The sequence below is a fragment of the Apis cerana genome, linkage group LG9 (genome assembly GCF_029169275.1).
Source record: "Apis cerana isolate GH-2021 linkage group LG9, AcerK_1.0, whole genome shotgun sequence".
Lineage (NCBI taxonomy): Eukaryota > Metazoa > Arthropoda > Insecta > Hymenoptera > Apidae > Apis > Apis cerana.
In genome coordinates this window covers 2438995-2456904 of record NC_083860.1, presented here as the reverse complement: position 1 = coordinate 2456904, position 17910 = coordinate 2438995, and the positions used below count along the sequence as shown (strand labels likewise).

The 17910-nt window shown below is 23.0% G+C and overlaps 1 protein-coding gene across 3 annotated transcripts in view; it reads right to left on the bottom strand.

The window, feature by feature from the left end:
- LOC107995988 (SAM and SH3 domain-containing protein 1) overlaps positions 1–17910 on the bottom strand; it is a 468575-nt gene that overhangs the window by 71699 nt on the left and 378966 nt on the right. For all 3 annotated transcript variants that reach the window (XM_017053828.3, XM_062079882.1, XM_017053837.3), the window contains exon 4: positions 8671–8717. In XM_017053828.3, coding sequence (XP_016909317.1) covers positions 8671–8717 — 47 coding nt within the window. The remainder of the gene's footprint in view (positions 1–8670; positions 8718–17910) is intronic.

Here is a 17910-nt window from a genome sequence, read left to right as displayed (position 1 = left end):
ATTCAATAAATAATTAATTAATAGTTGACGATCTATCAGTGATAGTAAGTCAATGATAGTAATCTGGTTTAATGTTTATTCAGTGATTAGTCAATAGTTACTCAATGGTCACTTAATGATGAATTATCAATGAATCATGTTGATCAATAGCCAATAAATAGTTAATCAATTCAATGATTTATCAGTTAGTAAATGATCAACAAGTAGTCAATAAATATCAGAGATCAGACAATAAATAGTTAGAGAGTAGCAAATCAATGATCAACATAATGATTAATCAATGATTAATTCTATGTGATTATTCAATGATCAATTATTGGTCAGCCAATAGTCACTTGTTAATTATTAATTAGTAATCACTCAGTGGATAATTTTTATTCCGAAATTTAAAATCAATTATACATTTTAATATTCTATATTATAGAGATGTAATCTCTCAAATTAATAACTATATTTCAGTATAATACAAAAATGAATATTCTTAATATTTGTTACTTTAGCCTATTAATTTTATTATCCTATAATTTATGTTTGTGATATTTATTTCTTCTTCATTATTTGTATATTTAAGAAATTTTATTATGTACTAGTAAATTATTACTATTATTTATTTACATGGATAATGCAGTGATTGTAACAATAAATTCTTCTTCAAAAATTTATTAATTGCAAATATTTTTCAAATTTTTTTTAATAATCATTTTTTTTATTATAACTATATAAATAAAATAGATAAAATGTAAAATTTAAAATAAAACTTTAAAATAAATAAATAAAACGAAAATATATTACATTAATTAACTAGTAGTATAAGTAAATAATAATCGATCTATGAATTCATTAGCTGCTAATAATTTTCAATTTAATAATAATAGTTTTAATAATAATTTTTTTATAACTATATTAAGAGAAAATACAAAATTTAAAAAATAAAGAATTAATAAGGTAAAGTATATAATAAAACGAAAGCATCACGTAACACTATTCAACAAGTAGTATAGGTAAATAATAATTAATCTATAAATTCAATTACTAATATTTTTGAAATTATTTTTAATGATGATTTTTATTATAATATGATTATAATTATACAAATGAAGGGAGAAAAGACATAAAATTTGATATTAAAATATTAAATCAAACGAAAACATTATATTATATTATTCAATAAGTAATATAGGTAAATAATAATCAATGAATCATGCTGAAAGTTGAATTCAACGAATTGTCACAAACGTATCTTGGTGCAGCAGTTAGCTATCTCTTGGATCTCAGTTAGAGCAAATAACTTGCTCTGTCATAGTTAAAGCATTTCTCCCAACAAGCAGGCAACCCGAACAAACGTGTTTGCGTAGTACGGTAAGCCTTGCAAGTTTTGGGTTAGGTCTATGCTTGAATTCGTTAGGTAGTAGTACTCAGTGACAGGAGCTAAGAGTTGTAACAATCCGACATCGACGTCTCTTACATGAAATTACTGTTAAACGTGCACTATTTAGAGCACGTTCTTGATTCTCTAACTTGATTAATCTTTGTCGAATTGTCTACGCAAGAGTAAAACGAGTAAGCACTAAACTGCACATATATAATATAATATTTTAATTATTATATTTAATAAATAACTAAACAAAAAATATATTTTTTTCTCGATGAAAAAGATTTCAAATTTCATATTTTTTTATATTTCTTTTAAATTATAAAAAAAATATAGTTCTATTGTTGATAATTGATGAAAAAAAATTTTCTTTCTTATTTTTCTAGAAAAGTTTGGTCTTGATAAAAGAATTCATATTCGTTTATTGACAGTACGTGTACGAATATTTTCTGGAAAAATATCCGAAAACTTTTCATGAAAATATTTGTGCACCAATACAGGATGACCCAAAAATGAAAGAACATCGCTTAACTGGAGATTCCTAAGGTAATTTCAAGCAATATTTTTCTTTGCAAAAATTTTCATTTTGACTTTGTATCAAAATACAATGTATGTTTGTATCAAATTGAAGCACGTATATCATTTTCTTAAATTAACAATATGTATTTTTAAAAATATTATATATCTACTTAAATAATTTGCATTACTCATAATATATATAATTCTAAACAAATTTTTGAATTCTAAAATAGATTTTAATTTTTACAAATCAATTTATTGATTAAAAGTTAACTTGATTAGAAAATTGAAATAGAAAATGATTATAATCTTTCCTAATTGATAAAAAATTAATAATAAATTTCAATAAATAGTCCAATTTAATGATAAAAATTTAATTATAATAAAAATCAATAATTTTTTATTTATTTTCAATTATTTTCAATATCATCAAAATCATTTAACATTTTTAACGATACTTTTAAAATTTATTTTACTTTTTTTTTTGCTAAAATCCATGTTATTTAAATTACACTTGAACATTTTCATTATATTATTTTCTTTATTTCCTTTATCAATGATTTTTTTATTGAACCATTTATTAAGCTGAATTTAATATCAGCTAAAAATAAAATTAAAATATTTGAATAATCCAATCCCGTTATTGAATATTACAAATACCAATCATTCATTCGATTTATATTTTACGTGAGGCTTCAAGTTATTTCTGTGCACATAGTAATTTATATTCGTACGTACAGAAATTTTTCCCAAAAAACGGATATATAATCATGTTCAAACAATGGTAATTCACAAGACAAAATAAATTTTATATTTACAAGAATATAGAAAAATTATAAAATAAAAAAAAGTTGTCAAATTATTCAAAACGAATTATACGTTAAAAGAGTTATTAAACCAAATAAACTTTTATTAAAAATCATCATCATAAATAGTTGGATTTATATATTGAATTTCACCTTATTATCTTAATGTTATACATGTTTTACATATTTTTATTAATTATTAAATTAATTAATTAAACAGTTAATATATTCTCTCTTGATCATATAGATATCAAATTTTATAGTATATTGTATTTTCTTTACTTCTTTTAAAAATTTTATAAAAAAATATTTTTTCATTATTAATAATAAGTGAAAAAGAATTATTTTCTGTCTTAAATTTATTCCAGAAACATTTAAACAATGATTACATTTAATTTTTTATTTTCTATTATATTATATTTTAATATTGTAAAATATTCTTTATGTATATTTATTAAAATTATATCATTGTTAATATATTTTTAAAAATAACCATGTGTGAAATTAATCTAATAGATATTTCAAAAAATGTCGAATTTTTTTATTGTTATGTTAACAAAGTTCGAAGATAAGTGCATTGCTTACAAATATTAAAAACGATGCAACAACGAGAGAAGCAAAAACATGAGGAAAATCTATCATTAAATATACATACGAATAGCACTGAGGGGAGAAGATTTTGTTCTTAATTATATATTCATAGCAATGGAAATGGCGAGGAGTGAGAATGGCAAGAAAAGTCAATAGAAATGAAATATCAAAGCTCCTTGGCTCGCGAGCCAACTTCCTCTCCAATATGGGATCTAAAGTGTTTTTCGATATCTTGAAAAATTCCAATGATACGATCCGGTTATTTCGGCCTTTCTTCTTGATTTTTTATTTCTCATGCTCGATCTCAACCTTCGATATTACTACGTTCCAAAGCGATTTCCTTCGTGGAAATCGAGTGTGGATTGAAGTGTTTTTATAAAATTTCACCTAGGATGATAAGACATTTCTTGGATCCTTTTTTCCTTATATCGAGGATCTATGAATATTTTTTGGAATTGCAATATTCAAACTAAAAAATTCAGTTTAATTCAATTTTAAACGAAAATGTTTGAAGAATATTGAATTTGAATTAACAATAAATGTTTATCATAAATTTTATAACGAATTTAATGTTTCTATATATCTGTTTTGAAATTTTATTAGAAAAATTTGATATTATTTTCAAAAATGATATTTAAAAAAAATATTTTAAAAATAATTTTAAGAATTAATTATTCGATGGATATAATTTAAAAAATATATATTTAAAAAATATAACACATTAAAATAAAGAAATATCTAATAAATGTTTATAATAAACTTGATATCTATAATTCATTCTTTGAAGCAAAAATTCATTCTTTTTTTATTTTTATCGATATTTTACCGATAATACTTTATTTATTGTTTTATTATAGACGCATATTTTTTTATTAATTTTATATATATTATTATTACAAAATTGTATAATATATATTTAGTAACTAGTCTGATTCAACTTTCAAAAGCAAATTTTCTCCAAGGAACACAGAAGGTTTGATACAATTGAAGGTAGAACAGTCTCCAATTTAAAAAAATTATGGCGGTCTCTAAGGAATTCGACGTCTATAAAATCTACGAACTTTCTTTTTGAAAGATGTTGCACAAAATCCTCTTTGTCTGAGAAAATCGATTCATAAATTTCAAAGCCCCGATTCTCTAGAATCTTGCCCATTCTTTTAAGTTCAGGATGTGCCAATTGCAATCTGAGAATATAGACAGAAAAGTTTTACAAGAAAGTTAACTAATAAATAAATTCCAACCTCTGTGAAACGTATATAACTCTTAGAAATGATAGTGTTCTCTTTCGTGTGTAATAAGAAACTATATTTTATTTATAATTTGATGAACTTTCGTCACAACTTCAGAATCTTGTTTTATAAATACAATTTAAATAGATCCATGTTAATGAAAATATGTATATTGCATACACATAATAGAATGGAATAAAATATAATTAATTTTTTTTTATATTGTTTCTAACTTTTAACAGTGAACAAATATTATTTTCCATTATAATAGTTTAGTTGTTAATTCTTCACTTAGTAATCAACATTATAAATAGGTTAAAAGCTTTACTATTTCAAATTTTATCCTGAAAATGTATAAATATAGGACATTTAAAATATTTTTGCGACATGTGTTGAGAAAAACATATAATGTTAATAAAGAAAAAGCAGAAATGGGTAATTAAGTATTTAGTTAGCAATGTAAGAGTTAAGCTATTAAAACATGAATTTATACATTTTATGATGTTTTTTTATGATGTAGTTTAACAATTTTCATCACAGAATTATATTTTAAAAAGCGAAAAATATACTCAAATTTTTTTTATATATTTAACGTATTATGTCACGTTAAAAAAAATTACACTATAATATATAATCTATTATACTTCATTCATTATACTCATAATATTTAATTAAAAATAAAAAAACTTGCTTAAAAAATTTTAAAAATAAAATTTTACTTATCTTTAACAAAATTTTTTAATGAAATTCACTTTAAAAAAATGAAATCAACAACAAAAATTTCATGCTTTAATTTCTTAAATATTATAATGCTAATAAAATAGACATTTTGAGATTACAAAATTAATTCAAAATTTAATACCTTATCACTCTTGTAAAACAAAATTGTAAAACTTCAAGAAATATTATAACTTTGATTTCATTTCTTCAACAAAATTTTCCAAAAAAAAAGTTATTCCACATACTATAATACTCCGCACATAAACTTTCATTCAAATCATAATAAATTATATATATATATATATAACATTCAAATATTTTTCATGATACAATTTTCATGTCACAATTTTTTCATAATGATTAAAACATATAACAACATAAAATCTTATTTCAAAAAAATAGTCATGCAATTTAAATACATCCATTCCATCCCATCCAGAGCTTCGATAAATCCAGAACCCAAGAAATTATCCGAAACGCGATTCAAGAAGGAGCGTTATAAACACATAGTACTAAAGCCGCACTTGCATGAACTGCACAAGCAGATAAGATGCAGGACATCATTGTTGTATAGGGTAAAGACACGCGAGGCACATACGTGGAGGCAGCTGCACGCATAAAATGGGACGATCCTTGAGCGGGGAATTTCAAAGGCGCGTGGCAAACTTCGCATAACGATGCACCATGGATGGTAGCACGAAAGAAGATGGCCGGAGAGCACCATGGCGAGCGCGCTATCCCATTGTTGCGCCATTTAGATATATTTCATTGGGAGTGACATGCACGAACGAGCAACGTTCCTTCTTGGAATAAGCTTTTATACCGCCTCGGTGAATGCATGCGCCGTGTAGAACCTTAGTCAACGCATTAAATAACAGGGGAGTGTATTCAGAATCGGCCGAATATTCCTAACCTCTCTCTCCTTAGTCGAACCTCCGCTAGAGGTACTTACTTGCGCTACGATAATATCTATAAGTGTTTGCTTTACAATGTCGTGGACATTGATAATAAGGTACGAATTATGCTGTAAAGGGCTAGTCGCTAGTTAAATTGAAAAGTCAATCGGGACAAATAATTTTCTTCTAAAGGATGTAATTGTGCACGTGTCGAAAGTTTGTTGTATTATTTTTTTCGATATATTGTTGTGATTATATGATTCTAAATAAAAAAAATTATTATTTATATATTTATATATATAGAAAATAACATATGTTGATAATTGTATGGATCTTTCTTCTATGAATTGAGGAAATAAAGATACTTTGCTTAAATAATTGCTATATAATTATGTAATTTATTATATTCTATATGACTTTATTCAATGATAAAGTTTCATTAAAGATGGAATTTTTATTTATTAATTTAATGAAATTTGTTAATTAAAATTAGTTAATTAAACTCACATAAGACTTATGATTGCAAATTAATTACGATGTAAATTAATCAGGACAATATAGAAAATTAGAGACCACAATGTATAATTAAAAAAAATTACAGTGTAAAAATTCATCTTCTATTTTAAATAATTTTAGTTTGATAATTTTAAATAATTATCATAAATGATAAAAAAATGAATAAAATATTTTTTAATCATTAGTAATTATAAAATTTTTTATGAAGTAACGAGAAAAATTAACTAAAATTGAACTTTCAATTTTCGTTTTATAATATTTTTTATATTAAAACTATAACTAATTTTTAAACTTAATATCTTTAATCATTATAATTTTTTTTTAATTTTATTTTTAATTATTTGTTAATTAATACAATAATTATTTTCAATCAAAGCTTTTACGTATTAAAATTTTTTAATCATTAAATTTTCTAAAAAAAAGTTTCATTAAAATTTAGTGATTATTGAAACAGAATTTATTTATATCTCAATATTATTTTTCGTTAAAATTTTAAAAATAATTGTTAATTTTAATCTATATAGAAAATACTTATTCAAATATTTGATATGGTAGAATACATATATGTCAATAAAAGTTATTTTATTGATGCTACATTATGTTATTAATTTGATTTAATATTAAGTAGAAAATAACTTCGTTTTGTTAATTATTTTGTATATTTTCTTCTAAAAAGTTATTTTCCTAATAATGCTATAATTTAAAGCAAATTATTATCTTTTTCTTATTGAAGGCATATTGAAAAAATAGATGTATGATATTGAAAAGAATATTATAAATAAATTTCTGATTAAATAAAATTGAATTTAAAATTTTTAATAAAAAAAAAAGCTCATAATTTATATAAATACAATAAATATTAAATAATTTATTAAAATAATATTTATATTATATTTATATTTGCATATTATCAAAAATTATTAATTTAAAAATGATTTATGATTAATAATTAAACTGGTGTGCCATTTTTAAGTATTTCATACACCAAATACAAAATAAAATTATCATAAAACGATATTCTTTCGTTATTTTTTAAATTTATTTCAATTATTTACTAATTAACAATTGAATAAAGATTTAGAATATCCAATTTTATTACAAAACATTTGATGATTCAATAATTTGTGTTATTTTTATAAAACTTTATTATTAAAATTAGTCTATGATAACTAATTGGTAATTAAATATCTAATTAATTCAAGAAATTATAATTAAACATAAAAAAATATAAAAATGTTATGAAAAATATTTTTAAAAACGGATTTATATATTTCTGAAAGATATCTTGTAATTGAAAAATTGAATAAATTAAGGATAATTATATATTTATTTTATATAAAAATTATGCAAAATTATTACTTTTCTTATTAATATATCTATTATATTCAAAGTCACTTTTTAATTATTTTACATAAATTATTTTATTTTATTTGAAAAAACGTTAACAAAAATGTTATTCATGAACATATAATGCTTATGCATATTAGTTAACGAATTTCTCAATTGTAAATTGGTGAAATTTCACGAAGCATGTTATCTAAAAAGATCAACTAACTTCTCCAAAGTTATTATCATTACAGCTTGCAAAATTTCTATAGGTAACTAACACACCTTCAATATTTTCTTACTTCCCTCTCTACGTTCTCAAATTCCTTACATCTTGAGATATTTGATTGTAACATTTTCCTCAACTAAACTTTAGAAGTCATGTTAAATTTATGCAATGAATATAAAAACATTACACAATATTACAAAACATACACAACATTAATAATAAAAATATTCTTCTTATATATAAAATAATAACAAAAATAATTAATACTTGATTTATATGAAATAATAGAAATAATCTTCTTATATAAGTAGTTCTCTTTTGTAATCAAGACGAATATATTTTATTTTCACTTTGCGAACGAAACACGCTCGTAGAATTTCAAAATAATTAAAGTTTTATTTCCTCTTTTAAATCTCAAACAAATGACAAATGAACCAAACGAAGTGCATGCAACCAACCAACTTACCGTTAGGCGGGAATTCATAGAACAACGCAGACCTCGGGCTCAGACAACTGTAACAGAGAGAAAATTTACGATTAAAATGTGCCGACAATTAAAACGGTCATACCACCCGTGTCTCAGTTCGTTAGACTTTCAACCGAAGTTTTCCAATTTTCATTTTAAGAATGAGACGAAGTTGAAATTGCTTCAAAACTATTCTTATTCTATTTTTTAAATATCAATTCTGTTTTTTTTATTCGAAATATATAAAGGAGTATAGAAAGTAAAAAAAGACTATTAAGACTATAAAGAATACAAAAAGTAAATTTGAAATGTTAAATTGAATATAAAATTGGAAGGATATTAAATTTTTTTTAGTCATGTCATTTTGAATTATTATATTATATCATATTAGAAAATAATTAGAAAAATTAGAAAAGAATTCATAATATATGAATTCAGTGTACATTTAGTTCAATGTATTGAATAAAATTTTGTATTTCAATTCACCTTAAATTTATTTAATATTATTCCTTATAACATAATCTATTTCTAAAGTTTTAAAATTAGACATTTTGTCTAATTATTCATCTAAAAAGTTAGGAACTTTTCAATGATTTGATAAAAAATATGATAAAATAACCCAGTAAAAAAATATATCTTGAAATTATTAATATACAAATAGATGCTACTAATTGATAAAAATAATAGTTAATAAAGAACTTTATTAATAATCAATAAAAATCATTATATGATATATTAAAAAACAGAAAAAATATTGAAAAGTATGAATGTCCTAATTATTTGACTACATAACAATGAAGTTTTCATCCAAATTTATCATAATTATTATAATTAAAAAAAAAGAAAAAAAAAGCAATAGATCTTTTGAATCCACCTTGTCTATTTACACGTTTCGTAAATTACACCTATCTTCTAGTAACCCCTAGATGAGAAACAACGAATGGCGACGCTGGCCGTAGCCAAGCCATCCTCTCCTCTTAAGCCACGGTATTTGTCCAAGTATTCCAAGTACTCGAGGGAGTAAAGGGTGATCTCTGAACGGTAGATCACGGTGGAATGCGCGCACAATGATTTCCGGCTAGCGCCAAGGATCGTGTACAGCAAGACTAATCGTCTTATTGGCCGATCGACGAATACTGGTCCCCGATTCCATCGATCGTTCTACAAAGTGGAATCGTGGAAACCTCGTGTCCACGAGGGCATCCCAAGGTGAAGGAGAGCGAATGTGGAGAGTATCACCAGAGGCAGACAGTTCACATGCCAGAGAATTGGTAATAGATAACGATCCCAGGATCTCGTGTATCTTGATACACAGTTCCGTAATGCTAACCGCATACTAATAGCATCCTTTGACGAAAAGCTAACATCTCGACAAACAAACCATGTTGGACAACCCCGTATGACTCTCTTTGGAGTTTAAGCTTTCTCTCCTATACAGCATTTCTAAGAGTGGCGGTTATCTCGCGTGGCTTCTTGTGCAAATTGACCTTGAGGTGTTTATATTGAAAGAGGGAATGATAAATCTTTTTTAAATGTTTTATTAAATTTGAAGATTTTATTTTCGAACTGTATACTCTCTGTTCTTAATAGTATAAATAAGTGTTTTTCCTTATTGGAATATTGGAAATAAAATTTAATTTATAATTAATGCTGGATATTTTTATCAAGAAAGGCTAAACATTGTATATTGTATAATATATGGTATAATAGGAATCAAATATCGTTTGTTGTCAAAAATCATTAAGAGTTGTACCTTTTTGAGATGATAGTTTCGTTATATAAATTTAGTAATTTATTTTCTTTCATTTCATCACTCAGAATTACATATAACAAATTATAAATTATAAAGTAAGCGTGAGACAATATTATTGCAATGTAAACGAAATATAGTATCGATTATATTATTATATATTAAGAATTTTTTAAGAAATTAAAAAACAGCAAGAGAATTAACAAAAAAATATAATATTACTGCAATTAAAAAAATTATTTGTAAGATGTAGATTTTTTTAGATATATCCTTCAAATAGAAAAAGTTTAAAGAAAAATATAAATGTGAAATGATTCGTATAAACTAGAAAGATTTCAATTTTATTGTAAATAAAAAATAATGTATATGATAAAACACGTAAACAAGCAATAAGCTTGTGTTATTTTCTATTATCTCTTGTTTAAATGTATTTTCTCTTTATTTAATTCGAATAATGAAAGTTTTACTATATTATAATATGTATAGTTATAACAAATATATTTCGTTATATGTCATTTTGGATTTAAATTACATAGTGTTAAAAATAAATAGAAATCTTGAATATTTTTAAAAGATGGTAAGATAAATGTAGAGATAGGAAACGAATATATTCGAATATCGACAATTTCCACTTCAGTTCACGCAACCGTCACCGAATTGTCTACCTTAGCTGGCTGTGAATTTAATGCAGTGAAGCGGTTTAACGAGACGTTCTGGAATTTTTGAATATATTTAAAAATCTACTATGGAATTTATCATACGTTCTACGAAAAATGTATATACATGACTTATAAAAATGTATTGAAAAATGTCAATATTCAATGCTTATTAGAACTTTACAGTTGACCATATTACTATTCGTTGAAAGAAAAGATGTTTTTATCTTAAAGAAAAAAATGTATGCAAATATTTTTATTTTAAATGTTATATTATAAATATAATATGTTCAAAATTGTTTAACGATGTCAGACATATTTAATTTGAAATAATAATGTTTCCATGTTTCAATTAAAATACTGTTTGAAACATTTGTTTGATTTTACGAATGTGTAAAATATTTCCATTATATGTAATTATGTATATTATCCAATATTGAACTTATTGAAATAATTAATTGAAATAAATATTTTCTTCATTATACACGATATATTGAAGAAATATTTTTTCTTTACAAAATTCTGTCCACTAAGTTATATAATACACATAATATATAATGTAAGCGAAGTGTTAATATTTAGATAAATTTATTTATTGCTTTTTTATCTGCGTTTTGATTATCATCAAATATGATCATCAAATTGATCATCATCAAATATTTTATAAAGAGATATTGAAAGAACAAATAATATAAATACCATTTTCATGTAAATATTTAATAATTCAAATGAGAGAAAATTTGTTATAGATTAAAAATGAACATGCGACATTTTCGCCATCTGTCGTTTTAATCACAAACTATAAGAAGATTTTCATTTTCTTTTCTGTAGTTTTCTATATATTTTCATAATTAAATAATAACGAAATAATTTTAAAAATAATTAAACACGTAAGATATTATTTTAAATGATTATTTTAATATAATTATTTTTAATAATTCTTACTTTTTACTTTAAATATTCAATGTTTTTGATAACACATACTGGATATATTCTAATATGTTGGAGTTACGAAAGCATTAAATTTTAAATTTTTTAGTAAGTCAGTAAATCCTCTACGAACTAATAATATAACAAAACTTGATAAGTTAGCAATAGACTTTAAACTAGCAGGTAACACAACAAAACTTTCTGAGTTAGCAATCAACTTCAAACTAGTAGCACAGACTAAACTTCTCGTGTTAGATACTCAGGTCTTGTATTGTATTAACCACACTTAGCAAACTCTATCAGTTAATACATTCGATATAATTTTGTTCCCCGTACGAAATAGGGTGGTCCTCCACCTAGGTAAATTAATCGACATATCGCATGCAAATTTCTATCAAGATCGAACCAAATAACAGTACTTGATTTCAGAGAAAGAAAGAAAGTTTTTAAATGACAATGCAAAATTTTTAATTATTCAATTAGAATTGTTAATAATTTTCAATTTTTATTATTTTTCTTCTGTAAAAAAATCAATTTTTTTTCAAATTGAATATTTTCACACATAAATATTTCTCTTAACTTGTGGAATAAATTAGAGATTTTGATATATAAAAAAAATCTAAAATAATAAAAAATCAGGATCTAGAATAAAGAAGTCAATTTAAATTCAAAAAAAAAAAAGAAAAAGAAATGATTAGAAAAGAAAAATTGATTTTTATATAATTATTTGAATAAAAAAATAAAATTTAATTTTATTAATTGGAAATCGAATATAAAAATCACTTGTATTAAGAATATAATTATTATATTCTAATTGTAGAATACATTATTCCAAGTGATTTATAAAGACCAAAGGAATTCCAAATACTTTCCATTATAAAGTTAAAATGAAAATTTCTCAATCCAAGAAATCTAATGTCTTAAATTAAAATTCTGGAAATCATAAGAAGTTCTTTAAAAACAGTGCTAAAAAGTCCAAGAAATATTCTTCCTTTTTTCTAATTACTTCATACTTATATAATCTTTTCCCTCGTCTTTATACGTGTCCTTGTGAAAGTTTTAATAAGAAAAGAAATTTACTGTCTGATCCAGAAAAATTATGAATTTTCAAGGAGTATTGAATTTTCAAGTTTTACACACCGCCTATGATTCACAAAGAAAAAAAGGAAGAATGGTAGATGTAAATAAATTGAAATTAATTAATTTTCATTTCGTTATCAATATTTTATTCGCCATAAATTTTATTAATAAAATAGTGTCTCAAGTTTTAATATATTCGTTGTATAATATATTCTATTTTAAATAAAAAAAACATGCGTATATAAATATGAAAATAATTAAATTAGAATTGTCTATCTATCCAAATAATATAAACAGTATCCACTTTTGCTTACCATCGAAGCATGATGTTGGATATTTTTATATAATGTGACGATATCGAAATATAATTACGTAGCATTAATTCAGAAATCGAAAAATACTTTAAAAATGAATTTGAAAACAAAGAGAATCATAGAATAGGCAAAACTATATAATATTCCAACAAAATTCATGATTAGAAATATAAGAATGAAATTGAGAATTATTTGCAAGATACATCCTCCAAATCCTCCAAAAGTTTAAAAATATTGCAAACTAAAAATATAAATGCTGCTTATTTCTTAAAATATAAAATAATTCAAGAAAAACTTGTGTTCCATTGATTCTAAAAACTCTCTTATAGCTGCAAATGATCTCTATATTTATTCAGATAATGGAGATTTTATTATACGATATATATTAAATATATTCGTAAATTAAAAATAAAAAAATAACTTTTTTCATTGTATATATTATATGTTTCTCGTATTGCATTAGTTTCGAATATTTGCATCGAAATAATTCAAAATAACGGCGAAATTATAGAATCGTTTCATTTTCCATCAATTGAACTTACACCATTATGATTCACAGCCCATCAATTATTGTCACGAGCATTACGAGAAATATCGCACGAATTTTATCCGGCGCATAATACGTTTTTCCAGAGTGAAACAATGTAGCATGGCGAATTGCGTAAAGGTCACTCGGATAGGGACATAGAAACGGCACGTATTCAATATGCTGCATTAACGTGATTCGAGTATAATCACGCGCGATACATTTGTAATATCGGATAAATGTACGCATAAATCGCAGCTTCCATCATTACTTCGTCGACAGCAGATGGTCGCCCATAGAATATCTGACGATATCTCATTTGTGGCCAGGAAATTCTATCAAGAACGATGTTTTTAGATATCTTTTACATGCAATATACAGTTACATATGTAAAATTGATCCGCATTAATATTGGAACATGTCATGATGCAACGGAAATTATTGCTTTATGTATGTATATTTGTGTATTATAATATTATTAAATTTCTTTGATTTTTAATATTACATTATTAAAATACTGGTTAGAAATATAAATTTGATTTATTTGATGTGCACAGATTTTCGCATAATAAGCGACAAATTAAATAATGGAGGAAGTTAATATGGTAAAAATATTCAATTTATTTTATAGCTTGAATAAAAGTATTTATAAATATAAATATAAAATTTATGTAATTTTCACACCGTCTGAATATTTTAATTTATGCTTATTGCAAAAAGAAATTATACGCATGAATTAGATAAAATTAACACAGTGATAAATTAGTGATAGAAAATATGAAAGTCGATATTATAAGAAAGTATTCGATCATTCTTTAAAATTAACAATAATTATTTTAAAATTGAATTTCTTTGAAAAGTTAAAAGAATTAATTTATTAGTTGACATGTAAAAAAAGAAAAATAGTTTTAATTTCAATAGTAATTAAATTTATAAAATATAAAATCATATTATAATCATTTTCTATAAAAAAAATTAAATTCTTAAAATAATCTTAAATTTAAGATAATAATTTTGTAAGATAGTAAAAAATTTCAAAATTGATTAAGAAATAAAAGTAAAAATATAAAATATTTATACGAATATAATATATTATCAAAACTCTAATGTATCTATTTTATCTATTTTTATTTATTTTTTTCTAATTTTTCTAATTCTTATAAATCTTAGTAAATTTCACGATCAATAAAGTCATCGATGTGTACTTAGTTATCATATAATAATTACGCATTATGCAACATCCATGAAACTAAGGTACAGAGGCGTATAATTAATTCAGTCAAATGCTCGTCAGTCGATCGTAAACCACGAATAATTAATTTCACGTGTTGCTTGCACACAGGAATTGGATAAACTCCGATACCCACTTATATAATAATTATTGTACCAAATAACATTCGTGTAGATTTATTTCATTAAAAATATGCTTAAACATAAATAGTTGTGAAAATTTTTCTACAACATAAATTCAAATTAATTTTAAGTGAAAAATAATTCAACAGATTGTATATAAAATAAATAATGTTTTCTTTTAATATTTTATATAATAATTATTGTTATTTTTATTTAAACGTAAATTAATTTATATAATAAAATTATATTATTATATATACTAAAAATTTAGATTAATAGTAAAAAATTTTTTAATAAATTTTATATGTTTTAATAATGGATAAGAAAGACAATATAATACAGAATAAAAATATATTATTTGTAAAGATTATAAACATATTTAAGCATAAAATTATTATAAAATCATTTAATTTCTAATTAATATAAGATTTATTAAAATATTTCTTATTAAAGAATTTATAATAATATATAATATATAAATAAATATTAAAATAATAATATATAAATAAGTATTATTTTTGAATTACGCATGAAAAAAAAAATGCATATTCTAAATATATAAAAATTATTTAATTTTGTTATTTAAAAATTTGTTAAAAGAATAAACATTAAAACTATATATAAAATATATAACAAATATATAACAAATATTACAAAATTTATATTGAAAATAAAATATTAAAAATTTAAAATATTTTACACTTTTTTTACTTACTTATTTTAATTATTATAATAATATATTTTAAATGTATTCTATTTATTATTATTAATATTTTTTTTGTTTCTATTTCATCCGTGATAATGCAAATATCTAAGCTCATTATAAAATAATGTAATTAAAAATAACTAGTATAAATTTGATAACTAAAGTATGTTTCAATTGTTTCATATACTATTATCAACATTATATATTAAACTGGTGCACAATTATCACAAAAAATAATAAGTAATGATATCAATAATTATCTTTTGGCATTTTATCATAAAATTATCTCTTGACCTAAAAATTAATTTGAATAAAATAATTTCTAGAAACTATTATTACGAATATAATTCATTATAAAGAAAATATTAATACTAGAACTATCAAATCAAATTAATGCATATATATTCAATAATTAATAGAAATAACAATTAATAAAAATTATTATTAAATAATATCTATGTTATTAAATTTTACAAAAAATACAAATAATGTTAAAAATTATGAATAATCCTAATTTTTGTTAAGGGACTGTAGAGGATTTAATTATTTAAAATAATCCTATCAAAATTATTATATGATTCTAAACTAATACTAATACAGTGCCCAAATATAAACGATATTTATACATCATTTATTTTCTGCAAGATACGATTAAAAATTTACAATTACAGTTTTCAATTTTTTAATAATTGATACAAAAATTATTATTATTTGTCTTATCTTTTATTGATAAAATTTGTAAATATGTTTTCAAATTGCATTTCCAATTTAATATTTTGATGCGAGATTTTTAATCTCAGAACATTCATACTCTTCAAAATCATAATTTTTAAGTTAAATTGCAAGAAATGAATATTATTATATACAAATTATAATTGACAATTCCAAAATTAAAATAAAAATTAAAACATCAATCTAAGTGAAATAAACAATCAATTAATATTGATTTAAACAATAATAATAATAAAGAAACAATTATTCCGCAATAAATCCTAATTCTCCAATGAACGTCGATATGTTTACGAACTATAAATAAAGTCTTGCATCTTCAACGAGCAAATCGTTCAAGCTTATCGCGGTTTAGCAAAGTCGGAGAACTGCCTGAGGTAAGTGTAGCTGAGAGAGTCACAAAAACACGGTTATCGTGGCGGCAAGAAGAGAATAATACAGCATCAGAGGCCCAGGATCGTGGTTATTCGCGCGTGCACGAAAACAGATAATGCCGGCGGCAAGATAATGGAATTTAATAACGACCTCCTTTGTCTCTTTCTCTATTCACGGATTCCGGAACTACGGAAAATGGGGAGTATGCGCGGCAGTCTGTTGGTTAATTAGCAATTAAATATCAAGCAGCCGGCGTAAAGGTGCGCGCAGATGTTATTTCGGATCAGGTAAACCACTTAACAATGGGCAATTATGTATAATAAAGAGGCCATACCAGTTAAGCATTACTCGTGACTAGTTGGTTGGATGATCATTCTGGTAATTGAATGTGCTCTACTGTGTAAACATTGCTCCCAATTTTCGATTTTACTTAAAATTTACCCGTTACAATTGAGTTAAGTTAAGTTAAGTATCTTGCTATGTTATCCGTTTCCTTGGAAAATAATGAAAGCTAGTGATTTTTATTAATTGTGCTTTATGAAAGTCTATTTATATGTAAATTTATAGTCTATTTATATATAAATAATATATATATAAATGTATATATATGTATTTAATTCAATGATTTTTTTCTAATTTTGATAATTATTGTCAATATTATTTACTACTTTATTATGAATGTATTAATTTTCTCCACCAAAATATAAAATTTAAATCTTTCGATTCAATTAATGATCAAGATTTATCAAAGAAATTAGATGAGTTTAGATTAGCTTTAAGTTTTCGTAAAGAAGGACAATTAATGAATATTTTTTAAGTTT